At 35.5% G+C, this 26,747-nt stretch overlaps 1 protein-coding gene across 2 annotated transcripts in view; it reads left to right on the forward strand.

Annotated features, from left to right (window-relative positions):
• Window positions 1–1,581: 1,581 nt before the first annotated feature.
• PLSCR5 (phospholipid scramblase family member 5) overlaps window positions 1,582–26,747 on the forward strand; it is a 29,905-nt gene continuing 4,739 nt past the window's right edge. Inside the window, exons 1-7 of one of the 2 annotated variants that reach the window (XM_072792360.1) lie at window positions 1,582–1,986; window positions 8,256–8,322; window positions 13,628–13,791; window positions 18,317–18,359; window positions 19,413–19,633; window positions 21,779–21,940; window positions 24,155–24,316. In XM_072792360.1, coding sequence (XP_072648461.1) covers window positions 8,310–8,322; window positions 13,628–13,791; window positions 18,317–18,359; window positions 19,413–19,633; window positions 21,779–21,940; window positions 24,155–24,316 — 765 coding nt within the window. In that variant the 5' untranslated portion in view covers window positions 1,582–1,986; window positions 8,256–8,309. Of the gene's footprint in view, window positions 1,987–8,143; window positions 8,323–13,627; window positions 13,792–18,316; window positions 18,360–19,412; window positions 19,634–21,778; window positions 21,941–24,154; window positions 24,317–26,747 lie in introns of those variants that run through there. The other variant, XM_072792361.1, reaches the window with a different exon arrangement.

Consider the following 26,747-nt stretch of genomic DNA (forward strand, 5'->3'; position numbering starts at 1 on the left):
ATACCTAGAAATGGAATTGCTAGGGCATTGAATATGTGTCTCTTCAAACATGCTGAATAATCCCAAACTTTTCTACATATTGTAGCAAAATACACACTCACTAGCAAGCATATAAGAGCTACCATTGCTGTGTCTGGCAACACTTGGTATTGTCAGTCCTTTTAGTTTTTGTCATTCTAAGAAGTGAGTAATGATATCACATGTAGTTTTTCTGTTTACTGCTGAAGTTAAGCACAGTACAGGTCTATTTGCATGATTTCATATGGTAGAAATTCTAAACATATTGCTATATTCTAAATATAAAAGTAGACCCATATTATAAGCATATTTTTGACCTGAAAATACATACACAAGAGTTCACACCAATTATTTTGGGGAAAAAACTGATATGGGAAAGAATATAACCTTTTACTTTATAATTTTCAGTATCATTTCAAAGTTTTCCATACCATGTGCTACTTTTATTTAAAAATATACAGAACATGAGAGACTCCTAACTCTGGGAAACGAACTAGGGGTGGTGAAAGGGGAGGTGGGCAGGGGGGGGAGGGTGACTGGGTGGCGGGCACTGAGGGGGGCACTTGATGAGATGAGCACTGGGTGTTATTCTTTATGTTGCAAATTGAACACCAATAAAAAATAAATTTATAAATTAAAAAAACAAATAAAATAGGAAAGCTTTTGAGAAAAAAATAAAAATAAAAATATATAAATCAAAAACTGAAGTTCAAAATTATTTTAAAGCACATACTATTTAAACAAACACATAAAATGAATAAACAATCTTTCATGTGTCACCAGCCAAGTCTTTCACTTGAAATGTAGAATAGGACTTCTCATGTCCAGTACACATGTGGATACCGAGCCCTTGAAAATTGGACAGTGCCACATGTTGAAATTATATGTTTGAAATATCTGGTTAAGTAAAATATATTATTTAAGTTAACTTCCCCTGTTTCTTCTAGAAAAGTTTTAATGTAACTTCTAGAAAAGTTTGAATTACATTACCTATGTGGCTCAAAATATATTTCTATTGCACTAGAATCTACCTAGCGACTGGAGAAAAAACACGACCAAGGAGATTTCAAAAGAAAAAACAAAACTACACAAAACATAAATATACTTTAGGCAAACACAGAGTTATTTCTAGATATGCCCAGAACACAAGAGTATGCTGTATAAATCTTATTCAAATCACAACTGACGATAATTTGAAGTCAAGAGCATAATCATAATTCTCATCCATTCTTCACAGTCCATGCATCTGCTTGTAGACAAAATAATGAAAGGAGAAGGTCCAAACAAGAAATCATGTTGTTGGTGACCTCTATTCCATCATTTTTGTAGTTAACGTTCCATGAATGCCCACGACCAGTCAGGACCTGCATTGGGCACCACCATCACCAACAAAAAGAATGTACACAAATAACAAAAACAGGCCTTCTTTTTCCACTCCCATCCCATGTAGTGAAGCAACATTCTCCATGTCACACAGGACACATCCCACTCTTTTAGCCACTGCTTAGCAGAGCATGCATTTAAATGTGGTCACATTTTCTGAATGAGCTAGCCTATAAACAGCAGCAGAAGAAAACACTAAACATGCACTATTGAGCATAAATTAACTCTCGTGTACTTTGCCTATATGTTTAATGTATATTTGTTATGATAATTATCTCAGTTTCTTGGAACTATGCTCTTGGGGGGATCTGAGCTTGCAGAAGCTTATTTTCAATGCTGGGAATGCGAAGAAGATGTGCTGCAGAAAACAATTGGTGTCCTCTGGCTGGCACTGAACTGCAGCTGCCCTGGCTGTGCGGGATATGGCTGCTGTCAGTGAAAGCAGTTGTATGCAGCGCACTGCTGGGCTGGCGGCTGCAGCGACCCAAGGGTTTGGTGCAGGATTTTGGTGATGTCAGGGATGCAGGCAGATGCTGGGAGGACAAAGTGACCACAAGGAGCAAGGTGCAAGAAGCAAGGCACAAGGTAAGTATATGTAAAATAATGGTAGAAATAAAGAGATTTTCAAAATGGCAAAGTAGTTCTTGGTGGGGAGGATTGAGGTCTCTGAAGATTTTTCAGATTTTTAATTCTCCTTAATCGACTTAGCAGCTTCTATTTCTATCTGTCTATCCATCTATCATCTATCTCTATCTCTCATCTCTGCCTCTCTATCTTCCCCCCACTTCTCTCTCAGATACACGCATAAACATACCTCTGAAAGACACCTAAATAAATAGTTGTTGATATGTCATATGTTTGTACAAGTTTTCTGCTTGTAATTTCCATCTATTTCTCTAGTAATATCCCTGGAATGAGCCAAGAACCTCTCAGAATATCACCCCCTATTTTTAGACTCTTTAAAGCAAAATACCATTAGGAACTATTAAAAGTTTACATTATGGCATAACAGATCAGGAAAATACCTGAAGATAAAGCACAATAAACACAGAATACTTCAAAGGACTCCATTCAGCTTAACTTAGTCCTACCTAAAGAAAATGTATAAGGCTAAAATTTATACAAACTAAGCTTCTGCTTCTGCCTTGGGCTTTACAATCTACTGATTATGGGACACCATTTGTCCCATGGAGTCTGTCCACAGGATTCTAAATTAGGAGTCCTTTCCATGTCATCTTGGTAAATGGGGATCCTTCTAGATTTGTTCCAGAACCAGCTTTCTCCTACTTTCACAGATTCTTCTCTGTATCCAGAATTCTTGCCTTTTTTCCTAATCCTTTCATCAGTATCTTTTTAAATGTGCAGAGTGAGAGGGGGTAAGAAATCCATCTTTTACTAACAGCTAGGAGGCATGATCCAGTTTACTATCCTTTTATTATTTAAGAAAAAATATCTTAATAGTTATTATAGTTATAGTTATTATTTATTATAGTTATTATTTCCCTTTTTTAAAGGAACAGAGGAAAGGAAAAATTAGACGTATATGAAACAATGAATGATGCATTATTGATTCCAATTAGTTTCACTTTTCAGAGAGAGGATGAATTACATCATTTTATTTTCAGGAGGTTGTAACTTACTCTTAGCTTAGAAAATAAAAAGAATATTTCAATCCTGTATTATGATACTTCAGTGGAGTACACATCCCCCCAAAATGGGGGCCATATCATTACATCTGAATATACTCTATAATGCTATGCACATAGTAAAAATTTAAAACATGTTTATTGAATGAATGCATAAAGCATTGCACCAAAAGGACAGATTTGAATAAGTTAGTAAAGAAATGCACTTTAAGGGATGCCTGGGTGGCTCAGTGTTGAGCATCTGCCTTTGGCTCAGGTGTTGATCCCGGGGTCCTGGGATTGAGTTTTGCATCCAGCACCACTCAGGGAATCTGCTTCTCCCTCTGTCTACATTCTGCCTCTCTCTCTGTCTCTCATGAATAAATAAAAAAAAACTTTTTTAAAAAAGAAAGAAATGCAAAAAAAAAAAAAAGAAAGAAATGCACTATGCACTGTGATAGAAGGTTTGCAAAGTGTAGATAAATGGCTACTGACGTAGGAGGCACACATTCCTAGGAAAGGAACATCCTCAAGTTTACATTAAGGGAATGGATATTTAATAGTATAGTTATAAATCAAATAACTCTGGAAAAAAACATTTATAATAATGACATTTCTCCCTATATTTGTTTTATTTCCTTTCTTAATTTATTTATACACACCTTATCTTATTACACAACAACTTTTAGTATGGGAAATTATAAATCCAGGGATAAGATTCATGCATAGAAATGCATGCCTTATGTGCTACATGGTTGCCAAAAGTGGATTCACATTTTCGCTGACTATGCCATAAGCCTCATTTAATGAAAGGAGCTATTTTATCAATAAATTATAATCATTTAAAAACCCTTCTCCACCTATAGTAGCTAGTTTATGATCAGTTATTCATAAAATTTGCTATTATTCTTACATTATACAGAATGATAGGAATAGCTGAAAACATAAATATATACAAAAGTGTTCACATTACTTAGCCATGCTATAGTTAAAACTTCTGAATGCTGCCTTCTTTTTTTTTAAGATTTTATTTATTTGAAAGAGAGAGAGTGTAGAGTGAGAGACAGCATAAGTGGGAGGTGGGAGGGGCAGAGGGAGAGGGAGAAGCAGACTCCCCACTGAGCAGGAAGCCCAGTGGAGTGCTTGATCCCAGGAGCCTGGGATCATGACCTGAGCCCAAGACAGACACTTAACCCACTGAGCCACCCAGTCACCCCCATGGATGCTGCCTTCTTATAAATCAATATTTGGGGGTCCCTAGTTAATTCCCCACTCTATTGACCAGACCAGTGTTGGAAGGGGTATACAGAAATGGGAACACTTACCCATTACTGTTGGGTATGTAAATTGTTACAAGCACACTAGAGTTCAATTCTCCAATGATCTTCAGTGATAGCAATTTTTTAGTATTTGCTTAGTACTTGATAAATTCTGCAATGATGCTTAATAAAAATGAGAATCTTCATACTCCATAAGCCAGCATTTTCATTTCTGGATATTTACCTTCAAAAGACCACAATACATGTGCATAATAACATTGCCTTATATAATGGAAACAATTTAAATACTCATTAGAAGGACAATGGGCAAAAGTGTAATAAAATAAAATATAATAAAATGTATATGCATTATATCCATAAAATATAATAATAGGGAGCTGCTAAAAGCAAATGTAACATTATGAATTATAATGAATTTTAGAAAACACAATTTCAAGTGAATAAAATGTGTTTTGGAATTACACTTCAAAAATATTAATATAAATCAATAAAAACAAATAATTCCCTCTCATTCCATATAAATGTATATATATGATTATATATGTATACAGATATGTATATGTTATATGTGTATATATTTAATTTTTAGGAACACATAATTTTATAGTAAAACCAAAATAACCATGAAATATTCCTGAAGCTAGTTATTCTCAATGCTTGGTCCTTGGTCCTGCCCTAGACACATTGGCTTATACCTTATTCCATTTTCCACCCTTTCCCCAGCAGATGCTGTCTGAAACATAATGCTGTTTTGATCATAACAGGGAGCTTATCTGCCACTAGACAGATTTAAATAATTTGCAGTCTCTCCTTTTGTTACTGAGAGACCCTATTTTGATGAGCCTCTTCAGACATAAGAATTTGAGTCCAGTATCTAACTATTAAATATTTAATTTGATTCCAAGGGAAAGTTTTAAACGAGGATGTAATATTGAATAAACCTCTTCAGGGAAATGTTCTAAACAAGGATGTGGATATTGAATAAACAGATCTTCGGGAAGAGCTGTGATATGTCCTTCTGCAGAAAGGCCATGGGTAGAAGGTAATTGTAGTGAAATTATGATGCAGGGTTTTTTTTTCCCATTTTCTTTTGGCTGGATCTGAAGTTGAGGGTAGTTAAAGAGGCCCTTCTTTTAGAAGGGACAAGGACAGTCAAGACCTAACATCCTGAGAAAATAAGCATGCCCAAGCAACAGAGCTGCAGAGCAGAGGCTCAGGAGAGGGTTGTACCCTGTGCAGGGGGAGGCCCGTTGACTGTTTTCTAATATTTATTTTTAAGTCTCTTTTTCTGTACTGATCCCACTGTGTTTTCAAGCCCTGGGTTGTGCCTGTTGGACACACCCACCTTGTGCCAGCTATATTTCACGGCATCACACCAGTGGACCGGAAAGGTGTAGCCTGATGGCAAAAGGAAACTGATATTGATGCTGCTTGAAACAGCCCAGAGTTTCATAGCACACAAACAGAGAGGTGGACATGAGAGTTCTGAGGGCTGAAAGGAGGTCCAGGTGCTTTCACTGAGGCAGCAGGTGCAAGGAAAGGGGGGAGGGGGATTGAGGGCAACTTGCAGCTGGAGTTGAAATGACTGACAGCAGCAACGTCAGCAGGAGAGGAGGCGAAGCCAGCTCTTGGAGCAACACCACTTGGCTGTAGGAGCACTCAGCAATAGGACACTTGAATCTCCCATGGGTCCATCAGGACAGTTTGTGAGCCTCTCTTTGAGAAAGGCTGGGAAACGGAAAGGGATGGAGGGAAGGGGAAACCTCAGGTTGGTATCTGCTGAGCCTTTGAAAAGAAAAAGCAATATTAGCACTGTCTTTGGGAGGACAGAGGGAGAAAGTTTAAAGAAAGAAATGGGCAGTTCCTACACTACACCAAGTTAAATGGCCTGGAAGTTCTCCCTTACAGGTTAAATATTGAAAGAATCCATTAGTCAGTCATATGGCCATATCCACATAGATGGATGATTGGCCTGCCAAAATACATGTTTTTTTTTAAAGATTTTATTTATTCATGAGAGACACAGAGAGAAAGGCAAAGACATAGGCAGAGGGAGAAGCAGCCTCCCTGAGGGGAGCCTGATGTGGGATTCGATCCCAAGACCCTGGGATCACGACCTGAGCCAAAGGCAGTTACTCAACCACTGAGCCACCCAGGTATCCCCCCAAATACACAATTAACTCAAAATTGGTGCTCTGTGGAAAGTCAAAATCAACAGGTCCATTATGACCATAATTTAAAATATCAGGTTTGGAACACCTGGGTGGTTCAGCGGTTGTCTGCCTTTGGCTCAGGTCGTGATCCCGGGGTCCTGGGATGAGTTCCATATTGGGCTCCATGCATGGAGCCAGCTTCTCCCTCTGCCTATGTCTCTGCCTCTCTCTGTGTCTCTCATGAATAAATAAATAAAATATTTAAAAAATGAAATATCAGGTTTGATAGTATTAATAACAATTTAGCTCCTTCAGAATAAAGTTTTTTTCAAATGCCCAAGACAAATGCTAAGAAATCCAGGAAACATAATTTAGTTAAAATGTTAATCATATTGGGGGCCTGGATGGCTCAGTCAGTTAAGCCTCCAACTCTTGATTTTGGCTCAGGTCCTCAGGGTCTTGAGATCGATCCCCTTGTCAGCTCTGTGCTCAGCAGGGAATCTGCTTGAGAATTTTCCCTCTCTCCTTCTCCCTCTGTCTCTCCCCTTCCGCCCCCTTGAACACACACACGTTCAATTGCTCTCGCATTCTCTCTCTCTCTCTCTAAATAAGTAAATATTTTTTTAAAATGCTAGTCATATTATTCACCTTTTCTGCAAATGACATCAGCTAATGGTAGTTCTTCAACCCCAAATACTTCAAAACAAAAGCAACAATAAAAAGAAATATCTCAAAAAAAAAAAAAAAAGAAAAGAAATATCTCTTTGCCAAATAAGAACATAAACTTTTGACTATCAACAACAACCTGTGAGGCTGACTTTATAATAATTTTTCATTATGCTCTATGGCTTATTAGGCCACTTAACTATTTTTAGAAGACAGACAATGTTGCTTATAATGCAGTATATCTTGCAAGTTCAACCTTTGCAAATCATGCCATCCAGGGCAATTGACTTGGGGAGCGAAATCTCCATGGTCACCTGGTCACCTGCATTTAGAAAGATGAGCTATCTAGTCAAGGTGACAGTGCCTTCTCTTCCCCCTCAGTATGCAATGCAGTTAAATATCACCTGTATGTTCTCATTAACTTTGCAAGATTATTGAATGTTTGTATTTTCATATGTCTGTGATTCATCAAATTCAATTAAAAACGAAACTATAGATTTATTTGTTACATAAATAGTAAGGAATAATTCTTGCTCCTTTGCTTTTGGGGGAGAGAATGCGAAGAAATCTCAAAAGAAGAATAACACTGAAGTTTGAACATTTTTGCATGGGCGCTGGGTTTTATGCTATATGTTGTCAAATCAAACTCCAATAAAAATATATACAAAAAATAAAATAAAATAAATAAAATTAAAATTTTGAACATTTTCAAAATATAAAATATTGTATTTAGAACTGTCAGAAACTTACACAGGACAGAATAATGTATCATAGACTCTGACACAGAAGATCTGAGCATTTCTGATGTAATAGCAAATGCAAAGGTATATATTCCAAGAAATAAAAAACAATAAGTGAAAACAAGACTCTTAAAATGAGTGTTGCATATTTTCCTTTCCTGTTTTTATTATCTGTAAATTGTTCCTTCAGCTACCAAGAGAGAGGATGCTTTGAGTAGTGTTTACCTTTGGTGATAGCTTCGTCTCCCCCTGTTGTCCAAAGTGATAAAATACATCACTCTGGAAACAGTAAGGCACTCCCTTCCTCTGTTATTTGTAAGCTGACATGAAGTAGACAGACACCTTCTGAAGTTTTATGCATGCTGTGTTTTTTCTCCTTGCTGCAACAAGAAAAGCCTGTTCTTTTAACCTGGCTGCCTTTGAAGAAGTGACTCAGACATCTTCATGGCCTCTAAAGGTAAGAGTAAATATAGCCAGCTAATAAATTTGTCCTTATTTATGACTAAAAATATTCAGTGGTAGGGATGTTACAATCAGTGAGATTGATATTTTAAAACCTGTCATTTATCACTTTTTGAACACTGGAATTTTTAACTTCAAGGGACTGTTCCATTAAATTAAAAAAAAACTATCTGATTGAATGTAAAAGTTAAGATATAAACAAGGTTTTAGTTATCATGAATATAAATATAGTGAATTAATAAGAAAAGCTGCATAGCAGAATTTAGAAGGGCAATATTTAATGCCAAACACAAGGACAGGTTGATATTCCAAGTTTAAAGGGATTTAAAGAAAACTTTTCACGCATAAGTTAAATAGTGTTAAAGGATAGCTCAGTCTTTTAAATTTGTTTAAAATGTGTGTACATCCATTTATCATAAAGAATTCAATGTTTTATTGATAAATTTTAATAAACTTAATAGACTAGAAGTAAATATTGTTGAATTACGAAGCAAAAAACTTCCAAAACTTCTTTGATAGTAAATTATATATATAAAAAAGCAAACAGAAAATAAGTAATTTAAATAAGCAGATTAATAAGGGAGTTTGTGGCAGGGGGACTGGGAATTTATCCCTCAAATTTGTGAAACTGCATAAATATCATTAGTACTCTCTTCTCTCTTACTTTAAAAAATTTCTAAAAAGACCAGAGATATGGTTGTTTTTGAAAGTAATGGGTTTCAGTCTCACTAAAAACACTTGTGAAATTATATAAAAATGAAATTATAATGTGTTTCTTTCCATTATCAGACCAAACCATTAAACTCTAGCCTATAATAAAAAGTTTTAGCATGCAGAATTATGATTAGTATAATTGGTGGAAACCTTTTAACCTAATTACAAATAGGATAATAGAGTCTACCAATTTAAAATATCCTAAATTAAATTAATGAAACATTCAAAGAAGCATGTAGGCTTATTTGCTTTCTTTATCAAAACACACTTTTGGATGTGATTTAATATGGAACAAAGGAGATAATCTTCATTTTTTTTCTTCAACATTTAATGTACACCAGTCCCTGAGTGTCACTGGCAAAGCTCAAACCAATTGTAAAATATATACATGAAACAACAAAATCATGAATTTTAATATATGTGTGCCTCATTTTTACATTTGAAGGCGAACAAAAAAATCTTGACAAGTCTTTTCTTTCATTTAAGACTGACACTAACACTTAATCCAAAACACTTCAACACTTTATAAGAGTTACAGCAACAACTGTAGCCTGTAAGGTAAAGAGTTGCCGAGTATGTGAAATATTTATAAGCTAGTTATACATTTTTAAAAGAGTAGATAGAAATTCAAAGCCAGATAGAAATTCAAAGGAGTTCCTTCTTTATCTGGTGGTCTGAGTCTTTGAAGAAACTTGTGACTGGAAAGCAATAGTGAGATCAAAATATGATTAATCTACCAAAAAGGCAGTGATGTTCAGTAATGATAAAGAGTCACTAAACTTAGAGGCAAAACTTCAGGTGGAAAATTAATACTACTGCAACCTACTCAAATTATTTAGTGAGCAAAACATCTGTTAGAGACTCTATTCTATTTAGAGGAAATGAAAATGAAGCTTCCTTTGGAATGAGAAGTCTGATTTGAGAGGCAAGTCAGATTATCATCATTATTTACCTAAAATATTCTTGTACACCGTTTTCCTCAAATATGTTGCAGGACATTATTCACAACATCATGAAAGTCCTCTGGTCCATGAACTATGTTGATAATTATTATTTTCCCAAGGAATACAGGACAATTGGATATTTCACACATTTTGTCGGCAGTTTAGGCACACAGCACCACTAAACCAAAGGACAGTCTGAATACTGGATGCCATTAGAACTGAAGAAATATTTGTGTGGTCTGGGCTCTCCTGATTTAGTATAAATAAACATAATTTAAGAACAAGTTTGTCAAAAAAACAAAAAAAAGTTGGTCCCAAATTTTAAGTTCAAGAAAGACAGAAGTTTCCAGGATGATCTAAACTGAACAGCAGCTATCTTTAAAATCTGCTCCAATATACTGAAATCTCAGAAAAGAAAGCAAGTGGGGGGCACCTGGGTGGCTCAGTGGTTGAGCGTCTGCCTTTGGCTCAGATCGTGATCCTGGGGTCCTGGGATCGAATCCCACATGGGCTCCCTGCGGGGATCCTGCTTCTCCTCTGCCTATGTCTCTGCTTCTGTGTCTCTCATGAATAAATAAATAAAATAAAATAATAAATAAAATCAGAAGAAAGAAAGAAAGAAAGAAAGAAAGAAAGAAAGAAAGAAAGAAAGAAAGAAAGAAAGAAAGAAAGAAAGAAATCAAGTGATATCACAATGACGGTACCAAGAGTTTCCAACTGAGACTCTATTCCAACTTTCAACATGATCTGTCCTGTGTCCCAAATGCATCACTGCTTCTGGACCTGCTGTGAGGTCTAAGGACCCAAAGACCTGGGTCTGGAATGTAGAGCCACTCACAAGACACTCAATAATCTGCACTTTGTAATGGCAAACATAGCTTACAAAAGATAATTAGAGTAATTTGCTAATGTTTCTAATAATAAAATTGACAAGAGAATCTAATAATCTTCTGCTGGTTTTTATTAGAAATTGATCCTTATATGTGTTTTAATTGAAAGATAACATGTATAAAATGCATAAAGAACACCAAACTTAAGTTCATGATTTTTTAAATAAGGTTGCACTTGTATAATTACCATAAAATTACGATATAGAACATTTCCAGCCCCTCATAAAGTTCCCTTTTTGGTCAATAGTGACACACCTTCATACCCAGGATGAACTTCTAGCATAACATTTTATCATTACGAACTAGTTTTCCCTAGGTCATAATTTTGCCCCTATCTTTCTCTGAAAGTCCATGACAGCAGTGCTTTTGGCACTAAACTGAAGAAAGGATTGTTCTGCGTTATTATTTCTAGTTGATGTTGCCGTATTGGTCATTACCTTCTCTCCCAAATCAGACATGGTCTTACACAGTCTTTCTCCCCAGTTTACTGCCTGAGGTTCCATTCAGGCCACCTTCTCCAGAGCAAGAGGAGTACCTAAGCCTATGTGCTTTTTGCCTGCCCTGATCTGAGAGGTTCAGGATGGGGCCTGTGGAAGCAAATTGCTATAATATTATTGGTATGAAGCTCTATTTTATTTGTTTATTTTCTAAAGATTTGCTTGCTTTTATTAAAAAGGGGGGGGGGGCAAAGGGAGAGACAAGCAGATTCCCCACCGAGCAGAGTCCAGGCTTGGTGCTTGATCCCAGGACCCTGAGATCATGACCCAAGCTGAAATCAGGAGTCAGCAGCTTAACCACCTGAGCGACCCAGGTGCTCATATATAGAGCTCTATTTTAATGAGATCAAATGACAAGTGTGTTTCCATATGGTCCTAACACAACCATGTCCAAATTCTAAATGTCACAGACCAGTACCAACTTAAACACCTATTGTCATCTATTCTTACAACCTGAAGGTTAAGTAAATAAATGAATCACCTGGCAACTGTTTTTCATTAACACCACACGTATACACAAACTTAATGAATTACTGCAAATAGTTTGTCAATGTCCAAAGGACCAATCCTTGGGAGCCATGTATTCTTCACCAGTTTATTTTATTTTATTTTATTTTTTAATCCTTCTCCAAGAACTCATTCAGGCTTTGCTTGAATTATCTTAATAGTGGGGAATTTACTATCTCCAAAGGAAACTCAGACCTTTCTTCAAATTTATTTTTTAGAGATTTAAAAGATTCTGAAAAATACACCCTCACATACACACAACTTACATGAACTCAGGAGAGACCAAGAGACCATTCTAATCTACTATGAATTATATGGATATCACTCCAACTTTAGTTTATATACAGTGAGAATACTTATTTAAATCTGTGTGCAGATTTCAATCTGTTATAAACTTCCTATTGGCAACTGTTTTCCTTGCCCTCCCCATTCATATGTCTTCAGAATAGTATGAATTATGTTTTCATAATGCCCCCTCTAATATTTGAAAATACCTATCACGAAACTTGATCCATACCTACGCTCAATCTAAGACAGCATAGTGTTTTCAAACTAAATGAATGCAAATGTGAGGACTCAAATAATTATGGATTAATAAGGATGAGGCATAAAAACTCTGATAGTCTTTGAAAAAAAATGGTATCTAAGGAAGGGAGAGGGAGAAATCTAAATGGCAATCATGTGAAAAGAAAAAGGAAAAATAACAGTAGAAAGGCAGTAATTTATATTTTTTAAAAAGAAGATTTTTTTCATGCATAATTACATCTTATGCATGATACTACACACGGTCCAGACTAATGCAGGATAAATAGCGAATCTCTAAATTTTAACCTAACCAATCACTGAAACAGTAACATTTTTACCTGGCAATACTATAGAAAACAGGTGATTCTCTTTAAAAAAATCAATGCTAGACATTATAGACTTCTGTAATCACTTTATCTTTTGTAATATTGGGTAAACTACAAAGGGATTCATGCTGTCAAAAATGTTTGGATGCTTTTATACAAAATACTGAGAAATCAAAGCTTCATTAGATATTATACTGCCCTTATGCTCATAGATTAGTTTGAATATTTTCACAGTATATAGAATTAAGCCATGAGTTCCCAAAGTACATGGTCAGAGCAGCAGCATTAGGTCATCTGGGAACTTAATGGATATGCAAATTCTCAAGTCTCACCCCTACCCCAACTCCTGAAGCAGAAACCCAGGAATCTGTGTTTTAACAAGCCCTCCAGGTGCTTCTGGTATGGCCTGAAGAGTAAGGACCACTGAATTAAAACTAGTCATAGCAGTAGGACTGATAAAAAGAGACAAAATATCCTCAGCAAATACAAGGTACCTTCATAATATTTGAGAAAGGGAGAATATGCCTTGAAACGCATAATTATGACTCAAAACTGATGTCTAAGTTTATCCTTTTATGAGTAGAGAATATCTAGTTCCTTTTACTATTTCTTTTCCTTTTGGAGTTTATCATTTTTTAGCTCTTTGAACAGGAGTTTAACTTGCCTTCAGAAAATATATTTATGGAATCATTTTTCTTGCCCAATTATCCATCTTCCCACAACTACTACTAGCCATCTTTTGCCTTCCTTATTCTCTGGCTTAGGGTTAAGGGATGGCAATAGGGAAAATGCAGGAGATCATTGACCCTCTGAATTCAGGCGTAACAAATACCGTGAGAAAAACTCAATGAAACGGCCTAAATTTAAATATGGGCTGAGATTTTCATTCTCTTTCAGATGCACAGAACCAAAGAAGTAGAGACTTGCCTGGCTTTCTTCCTGGAGCTCCAGACCCTGACCGCAGCTTTCACAACTCACTTCCCAACCCAGGGAACCAAGTGTGGCAGCCAGCTCTCCCTCTGCCAGGCAGTCTCCCTCCTGGTCTAGAATATTTAAGTCAGGTGTTTTTATCTCTCTATTTCTACACACGCTCGCCCCTTAAAATGAATACAGATTTGGTTTCTTGCTTTTCAACCAAGGTTGAAGGACTTCAGCAAACCACTTATTGAAGTGAGAAAAGCACTGTAAATCATGAAATTATGATAAAAAAATCTCTATTATTTGGAAAGAAACTTGTTCTCTTTTATTCCCACTTCTATTTTCCTTATTTATTTGGCAGAGTATGACACTAAACATTTTTGATGGAGCTGTTTAGCACATTTATCCTCCTTCTGCTCATTGCTCAAGATATAAGCAAATGCATCCTCAAGGAATTGTCTAACATGTCTAGTCACCTACAGCTATTTAATTAAAGGATATTTATTGAGTACTCACTATCATTAAGACATATAACAAGCATAAAACCTAGTCCCTCTAACCCGAACATTCTGCAACTTAATTGGCATGCAAAAAATGTTGACAAACAGTGCAAGGCTATGTACCAAAGCCAGATAAACACACAATTGTAATGTGTGCAGGTGCGTAGAGGAGAGAGAGGTTGTTAAGGATCTAAGTACTCAGGAGAGACTTCCGTAATGATCTGAGAATTCAGCGTCTTCAACTGAATCTCAAAAGGTAGCTATAAATCCAAGGGAAAGCAAGGTACCAAGTCAACCTCATTGTCTTTGATACTGTTGCATCTCCAAGCTGATTTGCTTAAAAGATCATATTGGTATTAGATATAGTCATTGGAGGGTGAGCAGTGATTCAAGCCTTATAACAAATCAATCAAGAAATATTATCATCTGAACCATGTGGCACATAAAGAGCAAATATATATATATATGTATTATATATATAATACATATATATAACATAGTTGTTGCTTTTGTATTTTATCCTGCAAAAGATTAGAAATACACTAATATTGAGATGTCAGCACATCTGCTGCAATTTGCAGCTTGTTTGGCATTCTTTCAAACTATAAAGTCTATCTCCTTTATCAAAATCAAATCTCTGTGTTAATTCCCTTAAGGTACAAGAGATTTTCTGTTATGCCTGATAGGGTTTAAGCTGCATGCAGCATATGTTCCTGGGAAAATGTTTATAATGGCAGATGCCTTCTCCAGAAACCCACTGGCAGACAAATATACTTCAGAGACTGGCGAGCTCAGGGAGATATGTAAAAGAGCTGGAAAAGCTAACCTACCATCTTCCATCTGCAGAAAGGATCAGCTGTAATAGCTGACTAGAGTTGATTAACTGCTGCAAGCTGTTTGGGAATGTTGTCAGACAAGGTTTTGCCAAGTATAAAAGTGATATACCAGTGCCAGAGGGCTGAGGTTTGATGATCACATATGGTCATCACATATTCTTCTTCCATCCATGAATGATGACACACCCGGAGCCAGATGCTTGACGTGAATACATTTTTTGTTTTGCATTCCATAAATAGAGATATGAACCGACTGGCTTCAGCTCTAAAATGAAGCCAATTTTCCAGACATATACCTTTGGTAATCTCTTTCAGAAAAATAAAAATATGCCACAAATTTGTGACTCTTTTACTTCAAAGGGAAAGGTAATTTATTCACCATAGACTAAAAGAACACTTGCTTGCTCTAAAGCAGTGTACTTATAGCAGGATAAACGAGCATTTTAAAATGTCTTACACCACAAGTCTGTAGGAGATACACATAAAGTGCATTTTTAGGTGTTAATTTTTTCCTAAAAACCATAAGAATTAAATAAAATCATGAACATCTGAAAACAGTACATTCTTCAATAAACAGGAAAATATACAAAATACACAAAATCCTTCTAAATTAAAAAAGTCAAAGTAAAAATTTAAAAATTCATCTATTCTCCTTTAATGAAGTCCATCCAATGACTAATGAAAATCTTGTTCCCATTAACAATTTGAAAATGTTCAGTTATGTAACATGTAAATGCACATATGCATATGTATACATATGTGGATATGTGCATATATTTGCCTGTGCAATATACATATATGGATGTGTGTGCGTACACATTTAGGTTGTTCATGTAGAGCTAAACCTAAGAATAAACTAGGTTTTTCTCTCTGGATTAACATGTTCATTATAATCAATATCATTTTATCCTATTAGTGTCAAAGGATAATTATAATTTAGTCACCCAGAGGTAAGAGTAGTGAGTTCAAGTCTACAAAGATATATGCATAGATCAAATATATTTTGAAGTACATATATTAAATGGAATCACTGATATCTGTAAACCTGATAAGTTATACATGAGAATTTATTCTTAAGCTATATATGCAAAGCTGTCATTAGATTTCCATTCTATGGTTTTCATACTTGAGTTCTTTACTTGCCCTAACACCTGATTATATGATCTGGTATGTTTAAAGTTTCCAACAATTCCTAGCCCCTCAATTAATAGCAAAGGGTGGAAGGGGCTCCTTTGAACCATAGTTTATAAGTGGCCCAGGACTACTTAATGGAAACTGCAAGAACAAAACAAGACCCTCAAATCCAAGGGGATTGCCCACAGAGATAGATCAAATCAAATATTATCACAGAGGTTGGGGTGTGTATAAGGGGGAGAGAAAATAGGAAGAAAAGCTACTCAGAAGTTCCACAGTATCACTTTAAGAATTGTTTATCCCAGTTCGTAAGATTAGTTTAGCGATGCCAATACAAGAGAGTAGAACCCATGTCAGAATTGGTTGCAGGTAGTCCGATCTGGGTTTAAAATCCCAGCCTGCCCATTGACAAACTCTGCAATCCCAGGCAAACTACTTTATCTCTCTGGGATTGTTTCTTCACAATGTAACGATGTCTACCCTCTGAGTTTTGGGGAGGATTAAATCAAACACTATGTCAAAATATCTACCCCAGTGACTACCTCATGTTAGCCACTATTAAACACCTGCTATTGTTAGAAAGCAGAGGGTTACAACTTCCCTTTCCAACATGGAGTGGATTTCAATTGACAGTCTCTAAATGTCAAGACTAAAACTTGATCTGTAGCACTAACATGAAGTTCCCAGACTCCAACCTCAGTCTTGCCCTCATAGTTCTTCTCTGCCCCTAGTTACCACGAAGGGAACCACAGCTAGATAATGGCAGATAACCTTTGTGACTTCTCGCTTCTCTTCATCCTCCATTTTCCTCAAAAGAGAACAGAACTAACAATAGGACACGACAAAAGACTGATTTTAATATTTTAAAAATTTCCATTATTGTTGGAATAGGTTTTAGAATATCTTAAATCACTAATTATTTATGGAAAATACTTTCTGTGACCTTAAAAAAAAAAAGAAGCCACATGCACTCTCTTACCAATAATAAGATTTAAATAGAGGACGTGACATTAGTTTTACTGGCATCTCAGGATAAGCAAGGAGAATGTAGGAAATAATGTAACTTCAAATTTTCCAGGTTTGTGATGCCCAATCAATACCTAATATTACTAATATTTCAGTTTGTTACCAGTAAGTTTATTAATGAAGGAGGACTACAGTTAAGAAATTAAGAGGCAAAATAGAAAATGAAGTGTTGGAAAAGACAGTGGTCTTCAAGGTTCATGAATTTACCTTAGTGAAAAAAAATTCATTCTAAGAATGTATTTTACTATTTCCTTTAAAAATTTGCATTGTACACTTTTTTAATATAGTCATTTCTCATCTATGGGTACTTTATAAATTAACTTCATTTCTAATGACATAAAGCAAATTTTATCATGTCAGCTGTTAGTGGCAAAACTTATTCTGCTTAAATGGTATTTTGTTGGCATCAGTAGGATTTCTGGCTGTTTTTTTTTTTGTCTAGTCCAAAGGAAGCCGTGAGAGAACAATTTGTAGAATAACCTCTCTCAGCTTTAACAAAGACATTTTATCACTGTGAGGATTGAGTTGAGAGTGAAAGAGAAGTTAGGAAGGTTGGAAAGGAGAGGCCAGGCATTCAAATCATTGCTTTAAAAAGTGAGTTTTAAAACTTTTTAGGCATTATTATTCAAAGACTTTAAAAAATCTTCTCCAAGTATTGTTTCTAAGAGTACCTCATTTTTCCCTTTATCACAGAAAGAACACAAAGTTAACCAACAATTCCTATTCTTATTCTGGGCAATTCGGCCTTGGGATTTTCAGGGTTCTTGTAATTTTTTTTAAAAATTTACTTGAATAAAAAATATATCTTTTTCATGAGAAAATGGGTGCCTCAGTGGCTCATTCAGTTAAGCGTCTACCTTAGGCTTCAGTCATGATCCCAGGGTCCTGGAAACGAGCCCCACGTTGGGCTTCCTGTTCCGCAGGGAGCCCACTTTTCCCTCTCCTGCCTGACACTCGGCCTGCTTGTGCTCTCTCTCTCTCTCTCTGTCAAATAAATAAATAAAATATTTTTAAAAAATAAAAAATAAAATGTGAGTTGTTTTCAACCATTTTCCTGGTAGAGAACATGGAAATCACCAAATTTCATGTGGCAAACAGGTTAACAGTAGTATCTCCGAAGGTTTTCAAACCATGATATAACACTTTTTATTTCCTTTGTCATTCTTTAACAGTTAGACCTGATAATTATACACCAGCAGGTGGAGCTACTTGGAAGTAAGTATATTATATTCTACACTTAACTAGAACTGTTACAAATATTTTAGGCTTCAGTAATTGTGTTATATTTAAATATCTCATAAAAAATTAAGTGTTGAGGATAAAATTTAAAAGATCAGTAGGTCTACTGTTTAAAACAAACGTTGAAAGTAAATTGTTAGTCTGATGTAGATAAACCTGAGAGCATAAAACTCTCCAAGTCTTTGGTAATTTGTTATCAGGAATCTAACATTATTTTTCTCTTAAAATAATACAAGATATTTTATCACTTCCATGGTTGTTAATAATTTATTTTCTTAATAATTTCAGAAATGGAAATCAAGGTTGAAACTAAATAACAAAAACTCATTCTACTCCTGAAATTAATATTACACTTCATGTTAACTATCTGGAATTTAAACAAAACTTGAAACAAAAACAATAAATAAATAAATAAATAAATAAATAAATAAATAAATAAATAAATAAATAAATAAATAAATAACAAAAATCCATTGAACAAAATGTGATGTTTTATCATTGCACTAATGAATAATCAGATGGTATGTTATTTGACAAAGATTTACAATGATGACTAACTGAATTCATTTCGCTTGAGTATTTTGTCCTTAATATTCTATATTATATCTAAAATAAGTTGAAATTGTAATAGCAGGATAACATGCAGCTGTAGGTATACTGCTATACAAATCTTAAAGATCATTACTATGCTGTGAGTTGTCCCAGTAAATTCCACAGCAATGATAGAAGTATTATTTGAGGATTTGATTCTTTATAGACTTGTTTCTTCACTTGGAGAGTGGAACTACATCTATCAAGTAGGTCATATATCTGGAATCAAAATGTACTCATTGTACAGCCTTGTTCTTGGTTGACTTTGATTTCCATAGCTTAGTCTTCAAATTTTAGAGCATGGAAGAAGATTTGGGTGAAAAACATGCCATATACTTAATAATTAGTGACTCTTTTCTTTTAATAACACTACCTCTTTACTTAAAGATTTGGTACTAGGCAAGAGCATTGTTTTGATGAATTTTTTTCTTCCCTTAGTGATACTTGGCACAGAGACCTCCAACAAATATGAAATTAAAAACAGCTTGGGACAAAGAATTTACTTTGCAGTGGAGGAAAGCATCTGCTTCAATCGTACTTTCTGTTCCACGCTGCGATCCTGCACTCTGAAGATCACAGATAACTCAGGTCGGGAGGTGATTACGGTAAACAGGCCCTTGAGATGTAACAGCTGCTGGTGCCCTTGCTACCTGCAAGAGGTTAGTCATTGGGTGTACTTTTATTTTTCTATGTTTGAAAAGATTAGCAATAATTTGTTTAATTAATGGCATTGATCTGAAGCCGTAAGGCCATTCACTTTTCAATTGTTTGAATTATTAGATTGCTCCTTTAGAATCAGAAAAGCTTAAGGATTTGGTAATTCACCGGTTGTTGTTGTTGTTGTTTTCCTTTCTGACCAAAAGCTACAGTGGCTTCCATGAATTGGTAGACAGCTAAAGGGTTGTGTAAATAGGACACATCTCCCTGAATCTCTGTATTAATCATATAATTGTAATATCTATGAGTTCCACCATCAAGCACATCTACCCTTTGTGTTTTCTAATAGTAGCAAAGATCAGAAAGTGCTAATACTAAACTCTTCCGAGGTGTTCTGTTGGTGAGGTATTATTTTTAGTATAGAATTTCACAACCCATTCATCTTTTTATGACGAACTTCAAACTTTGACAAAGACTATGTTATTGTTCTGAAGGGAGTCATTTAATTGTTTTAATGTATGATAGATTTTCATCATTATCTAATAGCTCTACAATAATAACTTTCTATTGGCATAATGCAGTTAAGTCGACATGGAACATTTACTTACTTTAATGTCTTTGATATCATAACATCTCTATGAGTTAGAAAGAATAGGTTTTACTCTCCACATTTAGCAATTGAGGAAACTGGGGCTTAGGGGTTGGAGGTAACTTAAACATCCATGAACTATCATGAATGGGGCTTGACCCTCTGTCTTTATTCAAACCCCATTTTTTTAAAAAGAAAAAAAAGTTTCTTTATTGAGGACATACGTGTAAGTACTCTACTTAGCACAATGGGAAAAAATATTAATATGGATGGGGTTAATTGAAGAAGTTTCTAGCATTATATACTAAAGCTAATTCTCCAAACATCTGTAAGCTATTTCCTAGCTAAGTGATAAAATGGTGAAAGTACTCATATACGGAGTCCCAGAAACTTCATCCTCCTACTGAGGATATGAGATTTAATATGCTCTAAGATGGTGTAGTCAGTATAAGATAAAACATCCATTTGAAGGTTTCTGATAATTGATGTTTTATTTCAGAGTAGCCCAGTGAAAAGTAAGATGTATCCTGATACCCATTACCAATTTTTGTCAAAATCAAACCAATTATTTGAAAAGTGATCCCAGAATAAATCTATATAATTCTTTCTATTTAGGGTTTTTTAAAATTAATTTAAGTATAATTGACACACTATTTTACATTAGTTTCAGGTCTACAACTTAGTGATTTGACAAGTCAGGTCTATATAATTCTAAGCACTCTTGTTGAAACCACCTTTGTTGACCCAAGAATGCTAGAGAGATACACATGAGACTATGAACATAATAAATTAAAAAAAGATAAAAGGTCAACTGATTATAAGGAGTTGGTTTGATTTAAAAGCAAACAATTTTCATTATGCTTGCCCACCTCTAGCTTATTTCACAAGGGATTTGACCGCATAAGTATGTTGAAATACAATATGATGGGAAATAAACACATGGAGAGAATGAAGGGAATGGAGTAAAATCCTAAAGTGAAGCCTGAAAATGCAATTGCTAGTCTATAATACTTTGGAGGAAGTGAAATTGGTATGCAAAACAGAACCTGCACAAGAAGCATTTGTTTTTAATTGAACAGAGAAGCTAGAAGTTGACAGCCTGAAGGGAAAAAAATCCTGAATAACTAATCATTGGTAAGGGAGGGATAAAAATAGATGTGTGTTGTGGCAACACAAAAGAGGGAGGAGATTTGAAGTACCTCCTGGGAAACAGCTTCAGTCCTCGACCAACTGCCACACAAAACAAACTGGCAAAGAAGCCAGTGTCCCAGGCTCAGAGAACAATTCTAGGATAGGTTCTCTTTAGGGAAAGAAGATTAAAGACGTGGACTTTGAGTGAGTCATGCCAAATATATATCAAAATAGTGAATTTCTTTGTATAAAATATGAGAAAAAAAAAGCCCCTGCTGTGTTTCCTTGGAAGCAGATATTTAGAATATTTTGTAGAATACAGAAGAATTTCATGAAAGTTGCTGTTTAGAAGCAAGTTGACATTGCTGTAAAATGAAAACCCAGTGACCTGAGAAAAATCTTATTTTATTATTATCTCTTCTTACAGTTAGAAATCCAAGCCCCTCCTGGTACAATAGTTGGTTATGTTGCACAGAAGTGGCACCCCTTTCTGCCTAAATTCACGATCCAAAATGCAAACAAAGAAGATATTTTGAAAATTGTTGGTCCTTGTGCAACATGTGGCTGTTTTGGTGATGTGGATTTTGAGGTATGGATGACAGAATGAAGGGTTTTCACTTAGGTCCTGATTTTTCAGTTTTAAAATATTTAAATCATGAAATAACTCTGAAATAAACTTAGAAGATAATATATTTATGAAATAACGTAATAAACCCATATTGTACATGCCAATAACAACTCATAATTTCAGAGATATCAAGTTCAAGAATTCTTTTTAAAAGACATACTGAAATTTTTTTTAAGATTTTATTTATTTATTCATGAGACACAGAGAGAGAGAGAGGCAGAGGGAGAAGTAGGCTCCCTGCAAGGAGCCTGATGTGGGACTCCATCTATCAGATTGACCATTCTCAGGACCCTGGGATCACACCCTGAGGCGAAGGCAGACACTGAACCACTGAGCCACCCAGGCGCCCCTAAAATTTTTGGTTTATATGGAATTACAGCACCCATGGTACAAAGGAAATATAGTTTAGAATCACCCTAAATTATATCTTCTTTCCTATAGCTCTGGTGGTTACATATCTCAGTTCAGAGCTCATCTAAGAAGCACAGTCCATTAAAATATCACTAATTTAGAAGCAATGGCCAGAAGACTTGCTAATTTCATTTTGTAAAATAAGCTATACCTACATGAACATATTTGTGTAAATTCAATGTTAAAAAGCAATATGTAGTTGCAAATTCAATTGTAAGAATATAAATTATCTTAACAGCCTTTCCTAGAAATATATTTTAGGCAAAGGAGATCCAATCTAAAGTGTAAATTTGTTATTCATTCCTTCATTCTCTATACATTCATGTATATCCCACCCAGGACATTCGGTTTGAGGGACTTCAGGGAAGACTATTCACCCAGACTACAATGTAAATTTTGCAAAGGAAGCTGTTCTAACTTTGCTCTACTCCAAAATAACTCAGCATGGCTTTCCTAAGACTATAGGATAAGTTCCTGCTGGGTGGAGAGTCTGCTTGTCTCTCCCTCATTCCCTCTGCCCCTTCTCCTATTTATGTGTGCATGGGTGCACTCTCACTCTCTCTCTCAAATAAAAGAAAGAAAGAAAGAAAGAAAGAAAGAAAGAAAGAAAGAAAGAAAGAAAGAAAAAAGAAGAACCTAAAGGATACAAATATGCCTTATGATTGACACTTAAAAGTTTCAGTATTGGGGTGTCTGGGTGGCTTAGTTGAGTAAGTGTCTGCCTTCAGCTCAGGCCCTGACCCCAGGATGTTGGGATCCAGGCCTGCATCAGGCTCCCTGCTCAGTAGTCGGCTTCGCTCTCTTCCTCTTCCTCTGCCCCTCCCCCTGCTCCTGCTCTGTCTCACTGTCACCCTCTTTCTCTTGAATAAATAAATCTTTAGAAAAAAGAAGTTTTAGTATTTGTGGGAATGAATGTCCTAAGTAACTTTCTCCATTTTCTATCTTCTCCTGCCATACAGAAAGTGAAAGTTTATATTGAATCACTGTCAGCCTTTGAATGAGAAACAGGGCAAGCAAAATAGTTGATAACATTGACTTGTAGACTCCTACTAGCTGAGAAGGACTACAGATTTTTGATGTCAAATTAGTTTGAATTTCCTGGGTGGCACATTTGCCCAGAGGATTTTTTTTTTTTTTTTTTTTTACTGAAAAATAGGACTTAGGGTTAGTTACAGGGGAATGACCGAATAAATATTTAAGCATAATATAAAAATGAGATTAAGAAATGACTGATAATATTTAAATATATTAGTAATTATAAAATGTTAGCAATAACAATGAAAAAGCTTACAATGTACCTAGAAATTAATTTCTTCCAAAAATATTTTCTAAAATCTTTATCAAAAAGATTTTCTTTTTCTATTCCTTTCTTTCTTTTTTTTTTCCTACTGAAGAATTAAGGTTTAAAATCTGGACCTCAGGTAATGAAATTACCTTCAAGGTTAGACCATGTAATTGAGACTATGTACCTGCTGCCATCTTGTGGTAGCCAGACCCTAATTATTTATTGCTATTATATTCTCAATCTGCATACCAAAAGCAAAAAAAAATTAACATGGATTAGATAACTGTCAGCAAAGCAACATTTCTGAACTCTAAAGTTAAATCTACAAACTTATGCTTATGTATAAAGGAATGAATGACACGGAATTGTCACAGATGATGAATAAAATGATTTGTGTCTCTCTTGAAGCAAATATACTAAGATACATAAGACCATTTGTTTCACCTTCAGATTTAACATCGCTTATTTTCTTTTCACAGGTGAAGACCATTAACGAAAAGCTTACAATTGGGAAGATTTCGAAGTACTGGTCAGGATTTGTAAATGATGTCTTTACCAATGCTGACAACTTTGGAATTCATGTTCCCGCAGATCTAGATGTGACGGTCAAAGCAGCGATGATTGGTGCTTGTTTTCTCTTTGTAAGTCTGGTCTTAAAGAATATGAGTGATTTGTTTCCCTTTTCTTGTTAACTACTGTGGTGCCAATCTCATTTTACACAGCACTGCATTTTCTTTTTGTTTTTTTCTTCATTTGTTTTTATTGAGGTTCGCTTTGCCAACATATAGTCTAACACCCAGTGCCATCCCATCAGGTGCCCTCCTCAGTGCCAGTCACCCAGTTACCCCAACTCCCCCGCCCACCTCCCCTTCTGCAACATTTTGTTTGTTTCCCAGAGTTAGGAGTCTCTCATGGTTTGTCTCCCTCTCTAATTTTCCCCACTCAGTTTCCCCTACTTCCCTTAGAGTCCCTTTCACTATTTCTTATACTCCACGTACAAGTGAACCCATATGATGATTGTCCTTCTCCAACTGACTTATTTCACTCAGCATAATACCCTCAGTTCCATCCATGTTGAGGCAAATGGTAGGTATCCATCCTTCTGATGGCTGAGTAATACTCCGTTATATATATGTACCGCATCTTCTTTATCGATTCATCTGTCGAAGGACATCATGGCTCCTTCCACAGTTTGGCTATTGTGGACATTGCTGCTATGAACATTGGGGTGCAGGTGTCCCGGCATTTCACTACATCTACACAGCACTGCATTTACCCCAAGGAGGTTTATGCAGAGAAGGCTACTTTGGGACCACCAACTCTTCAGAAGCCAGAATTTAGGAGCCGGCAACGCTCTCCACTGGCTCTCATACCTTCTTCCTCAAGAATGGGTGCCCTGTCAACATCCTACTCATCACTTCTTTGAAACCTTAGTTACCCTTCCCTTTCAATTTCAATTTCGATTTTTGGCTTATTTTTTCTTTCATTAAAAAATCTGTAAATGTCACTTTATCCTGGATAAAGTTAGAATTGTTTCATCATTTAACAATGAACTAAAGTAACATTCAGAATGTGGAAAGTACAGTCTTGCCCTTCCAGTATGAACATGGATACATGGATTCACAGGGATGAGTTAACAGGTATCCATTATTACAAAGATATTAAGTCTTTGTCCTTTTTTTCCCAACTTATAATTTCATTAGAAATATTTTCTTCTTGGTGTGGAGATTGGCGATAGAACAGAAGTCAAGTAACACCTGTGCCAAATGCTTGGCCATCTCCTGTTCCTTATTTTTCCTCATATCTCTACCTCATTGTTTAGCATTGTCAGTGCTTTCACAAAAATTCATGGAATTATAAAATAACCCTGCATTCTTCCTCTCATATTTTGTTGTCCTTTGGAGTTTTAGGATCCTAAATCTTACGGTTCTATCAATGTGTGCTGCTCTCTGTATTTGGTTTTTTCTAAAGACACTTGGGAAGTAGATGAACTAAAAATAATTCCCTAGTGACATTACTGATAGGTACTTAGGGTCTAATACAGAATATATTTTTTTTCAGGAATTTAAGTTATTGGTTCCCTATCATTGGTAAGAGGTAGAATTCATATATGTACAGCACTAGGTTTTTACACTTACTAAGCAGTCACCTTTAATTCCCATTTGCATCTATAAATCTAACCAATTCCGGTCAATCTTGCCTATGACCTAATATTTCTTCCATTGCTTATTATCCTCTATCCACTTGATAAAGCTTTTAATTTCCCACTTCCTGCTCGCCTTTCCCATTTTTGATCGTTCAGCATTTCAACACCAATCCCTCCAAACATGCACATGTACAAACACACATAGACACACACACACACACACACACACACACACAAAACCTTTCCCCAAAATTTTAATTTAGCCTTTCTGATTAAGCTCCACATTTAGTGTTTATATTAAAAAACAGATCATCTTTAATCCAGCCTACCCACTTATAATCAGTAAAAATTTACTGTAAACAATTCACTGTGTACTATAAATTGGAGAAGCACTGATCCAGATAATACCCCAATCATCTGAATAGATAACTTTTTAACTCCGTTGTCTGAGGGAGAAATATACTCACTGAGAATATCTAACGCTCCCATCTATTTTTTTTCCTTTTTTTTTTTGGCCAATAGAGCTTTTAAAACAATTTCAACATGCATTACCAAGATAAGTCACTTACTTCTAAATATAATTTGATAGGAAGAATTATGTTTTTATGTTTTAAATGCTGTCTCTATTTTGTTACCTTGTACTGAGAAAGAGACCGTCAGAAAGCTGCTCCCTGATCCAAACAGCAAAATTCACAAACACTACCTAATTTTGGTTTTCCTCTAGTTTGACCCTACCATTCCACAGCCTACATCTCTAACTACCCCTTGTCAGACTCCTGTGATATAGCTTTCAGTACTTCCTGAGATGACTACCTTGTTACTAACTACAGAGTCCATGATGATCTATGTAATACTTGTTCAAAAATCAGTGTTTATTACAATGTCCTGCACTGACACAGAATGCCCTGCAATCGAAGTGTGCACTG

Source organism: Canis lupus, chromosome 22 (assembly GCF_048164855.1).
Source record: "Canis lupus baileyi chromosome 22, mCanLup2.hap1, whole genome shotgun sequence".
Lineage (NCBI taxonomy): Eukaryota > Metazoa > Chordata > Mammalia > Carnivora > Canidae > Canis > Canis lupus.